The sequence below is a fragment of the Mustela erminea genome, chromosome 9 (assembly GCF_009829155.1).
Source record: "Mustela erminea isolate mMusErm1 chromosome 9, mMusErm1.Pri, whole genome shotgun sequence".
NCBI lineage: Eukaryota > Metazoa > Chordata > Mammalia > Carnivora > Mustelidae > Mustela > Mustela erminea.
Genome location: NC_045622.1, coordinates 51,743,738 through 51,759,758, shown reverse-complemented (window position 1 = coordinate 51,759,758; position 16,021 = coordinate 51,743,738). Strand labels below are relative to the sequence as shown.

The window sequence follows — 16,021 nt, the reverse complement described above, 5'->3', positions numbered from 1 at the left end:
TAGAATAAAAGCTGTTCTTTAGCTTCCTTGAAATTCCTTAGCAAATCGAGTCACTTACTAAATACTTGTCCATTGTGTGTCTACATGTGTTGGGTTCGATTCATCCATCTGTTCAATCCCCTATCACCAAATAGATATTAGGTGCCTGCTATCTTCCAGGCATTATGCTAGGATACCATGTGTGAAAAGGAGGTCCTCAAGTCCAGTGGCAAAGAAGAGAGTCATTAATTAAACAGCCATAAAAATAAATGTAAAATTACAACTGTGTTAAGGATGATGATGAATGATGACTTAGTAGGTCTCGGTCTGAAATTTAACATGGTAGCATTTTAGTGTCTAAATTTAGTGAAATTTAACATGGTAGCATTTAGTGTCTAGAGGGTCACAGAAGGTTTCTCCGGGGAAGTGATGACTGAGCAGAGATTTGGAGAAACAGTAAAATTACTTAGGTGAAGAAAATTGTTCTAAACTGAAGGAACACAATATCCAACGATACTGTGGTAAGAGAAAGCAATGCATGTCTGAAGACCTGGAAGGGTGATATGAATGGAGCAGAGACAGCAAAGGGGAGCAGCACGGTACATGAAGCAAGAGAGACAAGCAGCCAGATGACACTGGGGCCTAGAAGCCAGAGACAGGATTCTGACTTGGATACTAAAAGCAATGGGAGGCCACTGAATGGGGAAATAACATGGCCATTTGAAAGGGGAAATAACATGACCAGATCTACATTTTCTAAAAGCTTACACTGAAGTGGGGAGAACTGATTCAGTGGAGGCAAGAGCAGATGCAGGAGGACCAGTCAGGAGGCCACGGAAATAATCCAGCCAAGAGATGATGGTATCTTAATCCAAGAAGGTAAAAGTGGAAACGAAGAGAAGTAGATGGATTTGAGATTTATTTCAAAGCATAAAAACAACAACATAATAACAAGAGAGTGAGGAAGATGACTCTAGTATATGGCTTGTACAATTAGATGGGCGGGAACACTGAAAGAACATCAACTTTGGTGGGGGAAGGGGAGAAGAATAGAAATCATCGGTAGGTTCGGTTTTAGATTATACTGAGATGCCACTGAGATATATAAACGGTAATAAGAGCTCTGAGCAGAAGTAAGGAACAGAGATGTGACTGTCTGAGTTGTCTGAAAATAAATAGTAAGCTCTGAATACACATATAAAATCTCCCGAGAGAGAAAAGACCTATGACAGAGCCTTGAGGAATCCTATCAACTACTGGAGTAGTAGAAGAGGATGGGCCTACCTAGGAGATTGAGAAAGAGCCACCCCTGAGAATGGAGGAGAACACAATGTCACAGGAGCCGGGGGAAGAGACAGTTTTCAGAATAAGAAAGTCATAGGGCTGAGTAATGCTGAGAGGGGAAGTAAACATAAAGTCTGCTGGATTTAATAATGTGAAAAATTATTACTGACCCTAGAAAGAGGGGCTTCAGTGGTACAACAACAGAGGTGGAAGTCACAGTAGAGGGAATGAGGAATGAGCAACAGAAGACATGGTGGCTATAAAACACTCATTCCCATACTGAATAAGCTAAGGGTTTCATCTGAGAAAGCAAAACCTACAGAGTACAAAAAACAGAAACAATGCTACCAGTATTACTGATTTTTTAAATGGTACAGAAACCCAAAAAAGGAAGACTCAGGGTGAGCTGGTAACTAAGAAAAGTCTACAGCAAGGCAAAGTTTTCAATTAAAACATTTTCAATGAATTAATTTTTGAACTACTGTAGTTGACACAATGTTTTATTAATTTCAGGTATACAACACAGTGACTCAACAATTCTTTCTTTCTTTCTCTTTTTTTTTTTTTTTAAGATTTTTATTTACTTATTTGACAGAGAGAGATCACAAGTAGGCGGAGAGGCAGGCAGAGAGAGAGGGGGAAGAAGGCTCCCTGCTGAGCAGAGAGATGTGGGGCTCGATCCCAGGACCCTGGGATCATGACCTGAGCCGAAGACAGAGGCTTAACTAACTGAGCCACACAGGCGCCTCTCTTTTTCTTTCTTTCTTTTTTTTTTTAAAGACTTTATTTGTCAGAGTGAGTGAGAAGGCACAAGTAGGCAGAGGGGCAGGCAGAGGGAAGGGAGAAACAGATACCTCGCTGAGCAGGGAGCCTAATTCAGGGCTGGATCCCAGGATCCTAGGATCATGACCTGAGCTGAAGGCCGTGCGTAACCAGCTGAGCCACCCAGGTGCCCCGTGACCCAACAATTCTATACATCACTCAAGGCTCACCACAATAAATATAGTTACCATCTGTCACCATACAACATTATGAGAATAGAAAGAAGAGCTTTTTTTTTTTTTTTAAAGATTTTATTTATTTATTTGACAGACAGAGACCACAAGTAAGCAGAGAGGCAGGCAGAGAGAGAAGAGGAAGCAGGCTCCCTGCTGAGCAGAGAGCCCGATGTGGGGCTCGATCCCAGGAAGCTGGGATCATGACCCGAGCCGAAGGCAGAGGCTTTAACCCACTGAGCCACCCAGGCGCCCCTAGAAAGAAGAGCTTTAAGCAGAGTATTTACGAAGTGCAAAACTGAATGACTGAAAAGTGCTGAATGTTGAGAAATTGCATGCAAAGACTACAGGAGTGTGTGTGTGTGTGTGTGTGGTGGGGGTGGGGAGGTACAAATAGGATGGGGTAGAGTGATAAAAAAGCCAAGAGATACAGATGCAGTCCTGTTTGGTGATATAGACTCAATACTGAATTATTTAGGATTGGAGAATCTATGCCCTAGTCTCCTTTTTTTCCTGCCAACCTATGGGCCAATTCCTTTCTCATAATCAATTATACCAGAGGGTTGGTAGGGAAAAGAGAAAACAAGACTCATAAATCAACTGTGTCGCTCAATGGTTTGGATAATACTGTGTGAAAGTGAAATCAATGTAACTTTATATTTATGGCTTGGAGGCGGAAGAGTACTGTCTTCAAAACCAGAGAGAGTCAGGTCTGATCACAAACTCTGTCATTCACTACCTACGAAGCTTGGCAAGTGTGATCTATGTCCCTGAACCCTAGCTTCTTATCTGTAAAATGGGAGAAATAGTAAGTTTCTTGGAAAGGTTGTTCTGGGACTTAGAGATGAGATGGTAGTGTTTGCCTGATAGGAATCTACTGATTGATAGATAATACTGATTATTTACCCTTGGGCCCTGATCTACATTTTTCTACTGGTATTTACCTAGAGACAAGTGAAAAGCATCAGAGAGCAAAGTTTAGTTTTTTGGGTCTTTTGTGAGATAAACATAACATCTCACAGACTTTTACAATTAATGATATTAAGTATATAACTATTCAATAAGTATTTAAAGAGTCAAATATATTCTTATTTTATATTACTGCTAATTTTGTTAGAGAGGGAAGAAGAGACAAAAGAAGAAAAAAAGGAAAAAGCCAACTAGAAGAGTAAGAAAGCAATCAAAACTAAGGGTAAAAAAAAGGAAAGAGTGTGAGACAGGCAAGAGAGCAGAAAGAGAGAGACGGAGACAAGACAGGCAGAAGAGAAGTGACAGAAGAATCTGCCTAGACCTCTCAGATCCCTCCATCCACTCCCCTCCCAATTTCTGTGTGACAACCAAACCAAAAACTGAGCCTCCTGCTCTGAGGGCTAGCTCTTCCTCTGCCTGCTCACGCCACTGCTCTCCTTTTTTGCTCCCCATCCCCCATCCCTCTGTCTCTTTACCAGCATTTCAGCTGACAGCAGACCTGGCACTGCTAAACAGTTTTCTGGGCTACCTCCTCCCAATTATTTAAAAATTAAAAAAAAAAATTTTGTTGACACTCCTAATTAGAGTGTCAAAGGCAGTGACAAATATCATACGTAATTGAAATATCAATAAATATAACACAGAATGGTTCCCTAAAAGAAAACAAAAACAAAACAAAAAACCAAAGAAAACAAAACACATTTACATGTGCATCTGCTAAACGAAGAAGGACACCATGTGACAGAAAATAACAAGTATGCTTCAAGAACATTGGGATCTTCTTTGGGAACACTTTTTCAGAGGTACCTTGGAGAAATTTTAAGAGACGTCAAGTGTGACAGATATAATTCTTAAAAATATGCCAAAGGATAAACGAAATTAAATCAAGAGAAAAACCCAGACTCTGAGACAACCAACCCCGATTTATTTAGTGCTTTTTCTTACTGTGTGCTGAGGCCCATCTTCATTATCCCTCATGTAGAAAGGCTTGAGTGCTAATGGATAATTAATGACAAAGACTGGTATGTTGTCACAGTGCTTCACCAGGTACTTCTCATGTTCGGTGTGTAGATCGACTCCCCACTGTAATGAGAAAGAAGAAATTATCAAAGGAGAAGACAGAGCTGAGATATACAATGTGGTACCTGAAAATAACCTGTATCGGTTCCAAGGGCCTCCTCTGAGGATCAGTGATGTGTGAAGCCGTCTGCTGAGGCTACACAGATAACTCAGCCAGAGAGGTGTGTTACAAGAACAGCCAAAGGCCTTGGAAAGATGAAAGCCGAACCGAGTAGATAAATGCTGTGCTTTCTCTCCCCATCTTGAGGAGCAGCATTTAGCAGATGAACAACATCTGCAGGAAAACAAAGTACCCTTCCCACAGTGTGTAAAAACTGACTTCAAAGTCATAGTTTTTATTAATATTGCCTAAAGCTTCGTCAATGGTTACTGTTCCGAGGTTGCAGGAAATTAAATGATGAAAGATAATATTCTTAATATTGAGTCTATCTCTGGATAGATGGCTTCTCTCAGTGAATTTTTTTTTAATAAAAGAGTCAATTCATATATCAGATGCTCTGATGAATATTTAATAGCAACGTTCATCTACTTATTCAACAAATACTAATGTGCCTATTAAATGCCGGTACCATGCTAGGTACTGAGCACAGTGGTAAGAAAATCAGAATTCCTGACTTCATGAAGTTGCCAGGGTAGGAGATAAAAAACAAATTAAAAAATTACATAAACAAAATAACTAATTATAACAAGCACAACTATTACACCTCATAAGAGGATCTGACTCAAGTGGGGATAGGACTGGTGTAGGGAACAGTTTGAAGACAAAGTTATTACAGTACATTCCTAACATTATATAATTCCTACTTGTCCGCCAATATGTTAATTATAGGAAAGAAGCCCTGGCATAGGAATGAGGAGACTTGCCTCTAATATTATGCGCACGTCCACTGATAAGTCATGTGGCCTCTTTGGACAGATTACCATTCTTTTCAAGGATTTTCATCAAAAACTCGGGAAACTTCTCTACAATTCTTTAACCATTACTATTAAAATCAATATTCTACTTCAAAATTATTATTTATTCTAAATATTTTAACAAGGTTAAACAAACAAAAAAAAGCCAATTTAAAGATGGGCAAATACTAAACAGTGTTAATAAGAAAAATAAGATTATTTATTTATTTATTTTTAAATATTTTATTTTTTAATTCCAGAGTGAAAGAGAGAGAGAGAGTGAGCGAGTGAGCGTTGAGGGGAGGAGCAGAGGGAGAGGGACAAGCAGACTCTGTGCTGAGCACAGAGCCTGATGCTGGGCTCAATCTCAGGATGCTGAGATCATGACTTGAGCCAAAACCAAGAGTCACACACTTAACTGACTGAGCCACCTAGGTGCCCTAGAGAAATAAGATTATTTTAAAAGATTCTTTTTTTTTTTTTTTTTTTAAAGCTAGCTCTATGTCCAACTTGGGGCTTGAAATCACAACCCTGAGGCCAAGAGTTACATGGTCTACTAAATGAGTCAGCTAGGTGCCCCAGGATTCTTAATGAAATGTGATAAGGACAAGAGGGGGTAAAATACAAATATGAATATGAATATGAATATAAATATAAATATTACCTTTGGGGTGAAGGTGAAGTTCTGAGATGCCTGCTTTAAGATCTCTATTGCTTCAGTGTAAGAAATGCTGGAAAAGAACAGCGTAAAAGCAGAGAAAGGTTAATACATGGTATATTGCTAATCAGTCCATCAGAAAAATTGTAAAAGGCCTATTCCCATACAGTCTTTGAGGTCACAAATCAGTACTAAATGATTATTGAGTAATCAGGAATGATTATAAATAAATCATCACTGAGTAATCAGGAATTTAGGCTGATCTAATCATCTGAGAGTCTGAGCAGTATGAAGAGAAGTGGCCTTTCAGTAATCCCGTTCCTAATTTACCTGCAGTATATACAGAAGAACCAGTCACTTAGGCAAGTAAAGATTTTCTCTGAATTCATGTTATGTCAATGCCCTAATAAAAGGGGTGAAATATTGAGGCTGAAAGAGCAAAAGTCTTTCCATAAAGTCATCATTCATTCACTCAATTCACATTTATTGTGCACCTATTATGTGCTAGGCATTATTCTTGGCACTGGAGAGATAGTAAAAAAAAAAACAAAGCCTTTATGGAGGTGATACTTGTGCGCTGAGTAATGGGAGTTGGTGGGGGGCAGAGATAAACAAGTAAATAGAAAGCATATAATGCTGAAAACCCTTGGTGCTATAAGAAAAATAAAGCAAGCTAAGAAGACAGAGGGTGTTTAGGGGTGTTATTTTAGATAAGATGGTCAAGAAAGGACTCACTGCGTTGGGGACATCTGAAGTAAGAATAATATCTGAAGGTAAGTATTCTAGGCAAAAGGAACAGTAAGTACAAAGGCCTGAAGTGAAGGAAAAGTTTGGTTCATTCCAGGAACAAAACAGTCAATGTGCCTGTGGCATACTGAACAGGGGAAGAATGCCAGGAAAAGGTCAGATCTTATGGATTCTTTCGGGCCATGGCTGGGGCTTTGTAATATATGATAAGACTGTTTAGGAAAAATACCATGGATATTTAGGAAAAATATCATGGATTATCTCAGTAAGAAACTATCATGTCTAAAGCAAGCTAAGCCAAGCATTTGTTTTAATTAAACTGAATAGGTAATTACATGAACACAGTTAAGAAAAAAAAACAAACAACGTCTAAGAGTGTACATCTTCCATCCACCCTGTCCCATAGCCATGTAGCTCCTCTCCTCACATAAAATTACTGTCACTGGATTTTTGTGTATCCTTCCAGAAGGTTTTTTACATCTATAAGCAAACAGTAATATACAATCTCCTTTGTTAAATAGATGACAGCCATAGTATATATGCCATATACACTCTTTTCCATCTTTCTTGACTCAATAATATACCTTGCAGATCTTTCCATATCAGTATATAAAGAAAGAGCTTCTTCATTTTTTTGAACTATTACATAAAAGTCCATTTGTGGGTGGATATTCATTAATTTACCCACTCATCCACTGATGGATATTTAAGCTGTTTCTAATATTTTGCTATTATAAACCATGACTACATACCTCTGTCACAAATGATTCTTAAATATTGATTTTGCATATGGAAAAAATGGAATTGCTGGATCATTGTATTTATATTTACAGTTTTTAGGTATTTTGATAGTGCCAAAGATACTGCTTCCCTTTTATAGTGTTATACCATTTATGCCCACCTGTAGTATACGAAAATGTCAGTTTCCCTATGCCCTTTGCAATAGTACTTTGAACACTTTTTTTAAAGATTTTATTTATTACAGCAAGAGAGAGCATGAGTGGGGGTGGTAGAAGGAGAAGCAGACTCCCTGCTGAGCAGGGAGTCGAACACAGGGCTTGATCCCAGAACCCTGGGAAGGGAGATGCTTAACCGAATGAGTCACCCAGGTGTCCCGAAACAGTACCCTGCATGATTAAAAACAAAAATCTACAGTAGAACATCCAAAAAACTCTGCCCTCAAAAACTCCCCCAAAACAAAACAAACAAAACCCCCAAACCTACAAACTTTCTGAAGGACTTTAAACTCAAAAAGTAAGTTGCCCAACATAAACTTACTCTTCGAAGGAAAAACTAAATTCATACCTGTAATAACCAATTGGAAGGAGTTGTGTATATAGCACAAATGAAGCCTTCAAAGCTATGTTTTGAGCGATATTTTTCCAAGATGAAAATCTTACTCAAATCTAAATCTAGTATTAAGTAAAAATTTGTAAGGCAAGAATGATAGTGGTGTTGGTGGTACTAGTCATTTTTAAAACGTTTTACAGAAGGGAAAAGGGAGGTTAGAGGGGACAGTAACGTGGCCAAAATTATTCATGTAAGTAAGTGGTAAACCTGATGTGCTGACTTCAAAGATGACGTTTTTAACTAGTGAGATAATGCCTAAAACACTTGGAGTTTAATATGCTCAGTCAAAACAAAGACAATGGGCTTGGAGTTTTCCCTCTGCCTCTAGCCCTAAATGGCTAGTACGTAAATCACTTCACCTTAATGAAAGCGTTTTATACCTTTCTGGAATGTTCTATACAACCATTAAAAAAATTAAGTATTGGGGCGCCTGGGTGGCTCAGTGGGCTAGAGCCTCTGCCTTCGGCTCGGGTCGTGATCCCGGGGTCCTGGGATCGAGCCCCGCGTCGGGCTCTCTGCTCGGCGGGGGGCCTGCTTCCTCCTCTCTCTGCCTGCCTCTCTGCCTACTTGTGATCTCTGTCAAATAAATAAATAAAAACATTAAAAAAAAATTAAGTATTTATACTCATAAAATAAGGAGATTGGACTATACTGTCTACAGTTCTTTACTTAGACATTCCATCATTCTATTCCATCACTTACTGGATAGGATCTACTCCTTATACTGAGAAATATAAGAGGAGTCAAACAGAGAAGGCACAGAAATTTTGTGCCATTGATATCTTACTGCTACATTATTTTAAAAAATGACTTTCTGTGTATTGTTATTCTGGATCTTCTGCCCTACTCCTCCCATACCTTAAGCTGAGGCAGAGCTTCTCAGATCAAATTATAGCTCTGACACTAGATATCCTTAATGGCTTTTATCAACTCTCTTTCCTAATTTTTTGATATGTACAGAGAATAATATCTCTTCTCAGAAGCTATTTCTAAAGTACTCTGAGGACAGGAGGAGGAGATATAGGGATACTACATGATGCAGGATCAAACTACCCTCATGTTTAAATTTTTGTTAGGGTTTAAGAAAACCATTCTCAATCTGTTGGGTTATAATTGCTAGGCTAAAATTATTACCATTCTTTGACTCAAATTCACAGATAAATGAAGAGCAAAAAAACGGTAAGTACTCTATATTTTAAAAACCTTAATGCTAGAAAGGAGACATAAAAAATAATTGAATTCTATTTCTGCTTGGTAAGGGCTAAATTCAATTATTGTACAAGTCCTTGAAATTATTTACTTTCATATAAAACAATTATAAGTAGTCAAGAATGCAATGAAATCTATTTATGCAAAGGAATACAAGTCACACGGTATCTTCTGAATGTGTGTGTGCATGTGCGTGCACAGGTATGCATGTGTGTACTTTGGGGTAATGGGGGAATATCTCGATTCTAATTCATCAACCTTAGGTCTACTTTCACGTCCTCTTATGGCTGTTAAAATCTCTGGCTTCAAGACTGGCAACTCCCCCTCCCCTGCCAGGGGCCCCCCACCATCTACCAAAGCCTCTACCTTGAGAAACCTCAGTGTCATGCCATTTATGTGTTCCCCTCTGGTGCTTAGTTCCCTCTTCATTTGTAGGTCCTGGAACTTCTCTTACTTTCTAGTGAACTCAACAAAGTATTTAAAAGGATTTTTATAATTTTAAAGAAAGATTTAATTTATTTATTTGAGAGAGACAGCGAGAGAGGGAACACAAGCAGAGGGAGTAGGAGAGGGCAAAGCAGGCCTCCGGCTGAGCAGGGAGCCTGATGTGGGGCTCCATCCCAGGGCCCTGAGATCAGGACCTGAGCCACCCAGGTGCCCTGGATTTTTATAATTTTTAACAAGCATTTTTAGATGTTTTATAGCAGGAGTGTTAAGTTATGTAGTCTGGCACATTGCTTAAGCAGTATGGCCAACTGATCCTTTCAAATGATATGACAGACAAGTTATAACTTTATAGATGAGGAAATTCAAGTTCAGAAAGGTTAAAGATTCACTATTCATCAAGTTCACAGTTGTGATTAAATAATCTTTCATGCATACAGTTAACTATTCATCTTTTTCTCTAGATTTAAAATTCCATAAAAGGACCAATTCATGCTTACATTATGGATCATCAATGAATAGCACAATGCCCTAACTCCATAGTAGAGAGTCAATAAATATTTGTTGGAAAGTGCTAACATATTCATTAAGAGTGGATAAGAAGTATAGCCAGAATTAGAATCCAGGTCCTCTGAGTCATAGCTCACTACACTTAGTGACCAAAGTAAACAGTGATAGGGGTTAACAGGAAACCTCAGAGAGAGGACCTAGCCTAAAGGAGAACACTCTCACTCCCATGGCTACTCAAATGTCATTTGCTCATTCATTCAGTTATTCAATAAATATTTACTGAGCTCCTATTAGAGGCACTAAGCACTGGGGGTGTAACAGTAAACAAAATAAACAAGTTTCTGACCACATGGGGTGACAATACTAAACAAATCATCACAGATATACATTTAAACCACAGCTATGGTTTACGATGTGGAATGGATGATGCTGCTAGCAATGACTGGTGTGGCACAGCCCATGAGGTCACTTCCCAACCTCAGTATTTTACAGACCTGGACTCCAAAGCACAAGTGATATGTGAGGGTCATAAGGACAGTGAAGAGCTACACCTACTCTAGCATTAATTCCAGTGCCCTTTTGAAGTGTAGTGAGTGGCCGAAAGCATGAGCTTTGAAATCAGGTTAACTGAGTTTGAATTCCCATTTCATCTTTTACTTGCTTAATCTCTTTGAATTGATTCTTCATCCACAGAAGAGCAATAATAACTACTCACAGAATTATGAAGATACAAGGAACTTTTTTTTACATTTATGTACGTAAAGTTTATCCCTTCTGGCACACAGCAAATATTCAATAAATGGTGGATATTTTTTTCCAATCTTAGATCTTATTCACTAGATAGGATGTAGATAACTTCACTTAAAACATTCTCCCTGGTTTTCTGTCACCAGCACAGATTCCTTAGGATGCCCAAATTAATTCTTTCCTTCCCTGCTTACTTAGTACTTTTATCAATATGCAATGTCCAGAGCTCTTCTGTAAACTCCAGATCTGTACACTGAAACTGCCTACCCAACATCTACAACTGGATGTCTGAAAACCATCTCGATCTTAACATGACACATGATGATAATGATCCTGATACCACCCCCATTTCCCCCAAACCCCTTGCTACTCTAATGGCTTTCCCAATTTCAGTTAATGGCAACTCCATTTTTACAGCTGTTTAAGACAAAAGGCTTGAAGTCACACTTGACTTCTCCCTCTTTCCCATTCTCCACAAATACTGTTTGTTCTATCTTGAAAATATATCTAGAATAGAACAACTTCTCTGTATCTCTACTGATACCATCCTGGCCTTATGATGGTTAATTTTATGTGTCAGCTTGGCGGGGCTATGGTACCCAGATACTTGGTCAAACATTCAGGATGTTTCTGTGAAAGTATTTCTGGATGAGATTAACATTTAAATCAGTGAACTCTGTGTAAAGCATGTTACCTTCCATAATGTGAGTGGGCCATGTCCAATTAGTTGGAGGCCTTACGAGGACAAAGACTGGCCAAGAAAGAGGGAATTCTGCTAGCAGAATGCCTTCAGACTCCAGCTGCTAACACTTCCCTGAGTCTCTAGCCGGCTGAACTACTCCATCAAATTTTGAACTCCACAAGCTTCTACATTGAGATGGTTCCTTAAAAATAAATCTTTCTCTTTATATACATCATGTTGGTTTTGTTTCTCTGTATGAATCTAATACATGGTCCAAACCATCATTCATTCTCACCCAGATGACTGTAATAATCTCCTGTGGGTTTTCTGCTCTCACTGGAAAGCCTGTTCTCAACTAGCAGCCGGAGTGATCCTGTTAAATCCAATTCAGATCTTATCAGTCCTCTGTATAGAACCCTTCCATGGCTTTCCCACATCACTCAAGAGAAAACCAACCCTTCACAATGACCTACGAGGCCCTACATGTTTTCTCACCTCTCACCTCCTTTCTTTATCTTCTATTATCCTTTTCCCTTATCTACCCCACTACTTGAATATACCAGGCATGCTCCAACCTAGAAGCCTTTGTACTTGCCATTCCCTCTGCCTAAAATATTCTTTTCCCACACATCCATACAGCTAGTTCTCTCACTTTCTTCAAATTTTTACTCAAAAATCATCCCAGTGAGATGGTCTCTGTTACGTTATCTAAAACCTCTACCTCCTTACTCTTTTGTCTTCTCTTCTTTCCCTTCTCTGGGTTTCTTCCCCCTTACTACAACTCATTCTCACAGACTATAGATTTCACTATTATTTTTATTTCTTGTTTCTTATTACTACCCCCAGAAATGTAAGCTCAATGAAGACAGGGAATTTTTGTCTGCTATTTTCACTGCTTTTAGACAGTTTGTTCAGATTTTAGAACAAGTTTGGCACATTGTGAATATTCAATAGACACTCTTTTCTTTTTCCAAGTTTTTATTTAAACTCTGGTTAGTTAACATACTCAATATACACTACAGTGAAAGAAAAAAAAAACCTCAAAAGCCTTCAGTTATACTTCACTCACTGTCTTTCGATTCTCTATCATGGGCCTCCTATTTCCTCTTTTTCTGATCTCACATCTGTTGCCTTGCTGTTCAGTCAGGCTTGAGGACTCACCATTTTTAACTAGAAGTCTGAAGGTCTACACTGATACCTGAAACTCTCAGTTCAGTGAGGTCTGCCAACTTTTTCTTATTACCCTTCTCCAGGACAGGTCGAATTCTTTGTTCTCTTAGAACAAAAACTTCCTAAACCTAATGATAGTAAGTGGAGAATGACATCAAATTATGCTTAGAAACAATTTTCTATTCTTCTGAGTATCAAACTTACCTCCTATACATGAATACTAAGTCTTACATAAATTGTTTGTACTATTTATGAAAAGATTGTGTATTGTTCTTTTTCCATATTAATTTCCATATTAAGTGTTTGTTTTATTAAAATGGAACAGACTATGTGATTAGTATGCTTAGTGAAATAAATAACCAGTCCAATATCAAGTAGTACTTGTACAGGATTGTAGTGGAAATGAAAGAATAACATATGTTATACTTAAAACACAGATCTTTAGGTTTAAAAAAGTGGCTTAAAAACAGTTTAGAATATATAACCAGATATGAGCAATTGAAGGTAAATAAAAAGAAGACTGAAATAGAGAAAAACTGATGGGCTAACAGTACATTTATGTATTTTAGAAGTTTGTTTTTTAGATAACACAAACAGATATTCCATGCTTATGGACTGGAAAAAAATACTCTTAAAGTGTCCATACTACCCAAAGCAATCTATAAATTTAAAGTAATCCCTATTAAATAACCAACAGCATTTTTCACAGAACTAGAACAAACTATTCCACAAAAGATTCCAAAGAACCAAAGCAATATTGAAATAGAGGAACAAAACTGGAGGTATCACAATCCTAGATTTCAGGATATACTACAAAAGCTGTAGTAATAAAAAAAATGCTATAGTACTGGTAAAAAAAGAGAATACATAGATCAATGGAACAGACAGAGAGCCCAGAAATAACATACAATAATATTATCTTTGAACCATTACTATTAACCTTTGACAAAGCAGGAAAGAAAGAATATCCTGCTTGGGAAAAAAGACAGTATCTTCAACAAATGGTACTGGGAAAACTAATTTTAGTATATGTGCTGCCGAAGCGAGCACAGGTACTGGGAAAACTAGACAGCTACATGCAAAACAATGAAACTGGATCACATTCTTATACCACATACAAAAATAAATTCAAAATGGATTAAGAACCTAAATGTGAGACCTAAACCATGACAATCCTAGAAGAGAAAAACAGGCAAATCATTTCTCTCACCTCAGCCCGAGCAACAACATTTTTAGATATGTTCTTCTGAGGCAAGGGAAACAAAAAACAAAACTATTGAGACAACAACCAAAATAAAAAGCTTCAGGGCGCCTGGGTGGCTCAGTGGTTTAAGCCGCTGCCTTCGGCTCAGGTCATGATCTCAGGGTCCTGGGATCGAGTCCCGCATCGGGCTCTCTGCTCAGCAGGGAGCCTGCTTCCCTCTCTCTCTCTCTCTCTCTGCCTGCCTCTCCATCTACTTGTGATTTCTCTCTGTCAAATGAATAAATAAAATCTTTTAAAAAAAATTAATTAAAAAAAATAAAAATAAAAAGCTTCAGCACAGCAAAGGAACCAATCAACAAAATTAAAAGACAACCTACTAAAAACAGGAGAAGATATTTGCAAATAACATATCCAATAAAGGGTTAGTATCTATAATATACAAAGAACTGATACAACTCAATGCCCGAAAAAACAAATAATCCCAATTAAAAATGGGCAGAAGACACGAACTGACCATTTTTCAAAATAAAACATCCAGATATCCAAAGACACATGAAAAGATGCTCAACATCACTAACCAGGGAAATGCAAATCAAAACTACAATGAGACACCATCTCACTCCTGTCAGAATGGCTAAAATCAAGTACATAAGAAATGACAAGTGTTAGTGAGGATGTGGAGAAGGAACCCCTGGCGGGAATGCAAACTGGTGCAGCCACTGTGGAAAACGGTATAGAGATTCCTCAGAAACTTAAAAACAGAACCACAATATGATCTAGTAATTCAACTACTGGGTATTTCCCCCCCCAAAATAAAAAAAAAAAACACTCATGTGAAAAAATACATGCACCCCTATGTTTATTGCAGCATTGTTTACAATAGTCCAACTATGGAAGCAGTCCAAGTGTCCACTGATAGATGATGGATAAAGATGTGGTACATACACACAATGAAATATTACTCAGCCCTAAAAAAGAACAAATCTTGCCATTTGCAATAACATGGATGAATCTAGGGGCATAACCCTAAGTGAAGTAAGTCAGTCAGAGAAAGACAAATACCCCATGATTTCACTTATACGCAGAATTTTAAAAATAAAGAAAAAATAGACAAGCAAAAAAACCAAACCAAACCAAACCAAAACCAGACTCTTAACTACAGATAACAGACAGATGGCTACCAGAGGGGAGATGGGTGGGGGAATGGGTGAAACAGCTGAAGGGGATTAAGAGTATACTTACTATGATAAGCACTGAATATAGCATATAGCATTGCTGAATCACTACACTGTACACCTAAAACTAATATTACGCCCTATGTTAATTATACTGAAGTTTTTAAAAACGATTTTATTTATTTATTTGAGAGAGAGTGTGAGTACATGAGCCAGTGTGAATGGAGAAGGGAGAGAGGGGGAAGGAGAGGGATAGGGAGACTCTGCACTGAGCAGGGCTTGATCTCAAAACCCTGAGATCATGATCTGAGCTGAAACCAAGAGTCAGAAGCTTAACTGAACCACCCAGGCGCCCCAAAATAAAAGTCTTTTACTTGAGCCAAATTTTTATTACTAAAGTTAATATTAGTTTGAACTGCATAAATTCAGTTACTAATGACTGTGTTCATTTATTGTGCTAGATTTATTCATTTATTTATTCATGAAACATTGATTATCAACTATGAACCAGATATAAGAGCTACAAAAATATTTAAAACATGGGTCTTCCTTGTGATAAGCACATGTATAAACAAAAAACTTTAATAGTGTGATAAATACTATGATAAAATATGAATAAAGCTCAGAGAAAGTATAATATCTACTTACATTAAAAAGTTGTTTTTTAGCATATGTTCTAATCTGTCCTTGGTAAGAAAAGAGAAAAAAATTTGTTAAATGTAATTATATTTATTATATGTAATTAACATATTTAAAGAGTAGATGTATTAGACTTCATCCACAAAACTAATTACCTTTTGGCCAGGAGCTATGAACTTGTGACAGAGTTCAACATCTTCAGGACAGTTTGAGAGAACCATCATTGTTGCAGTCTTGAAGAGTCCCTCCATAACCTAAGAGAAATGACAGATAGTTAGTTGCTTG

The 16,021-nt window shown here is 37.8% G+C and overlaps 1 protein-coding gene across 3 annotated transcripts in view; it reads right to left on the bottom strand.

Moving 5' to 3' along the window:
• NARS2 (asparaginyl-tRNA synthetase 2, mitochondrial) overlaps positions 1-16,021 on the bottom strand; it is a 126,933-nt gene that overhangs the window by 17,249 nt on the left and 93,663 nt on the right. For all 3 annotated transcript variants that reach the window (XM_032356734.1, XM_032356735.1, XM_032356736.1), the window contains 4 exons: positions 15,892-15,990; positions 15,746-15,783; positions 5,866-5,932; positions 4,173-4,310 (listed from right to left, as the gene is read on the bottom strand). In XM_032356734.1, the coding sequence (XP_032212625.1) occupies positions 4,173-4,310; positions 5,866-5,932; positions 15,746-15,783; positions 15,892-15,990 (342 nt within the window). The remainder of the gene's footprint in view (positions 1-4,172; positions 4,311-5,865; positions 5,933-15,745; positions 15,784-15,891; positions 15,991-16,021) is intronic.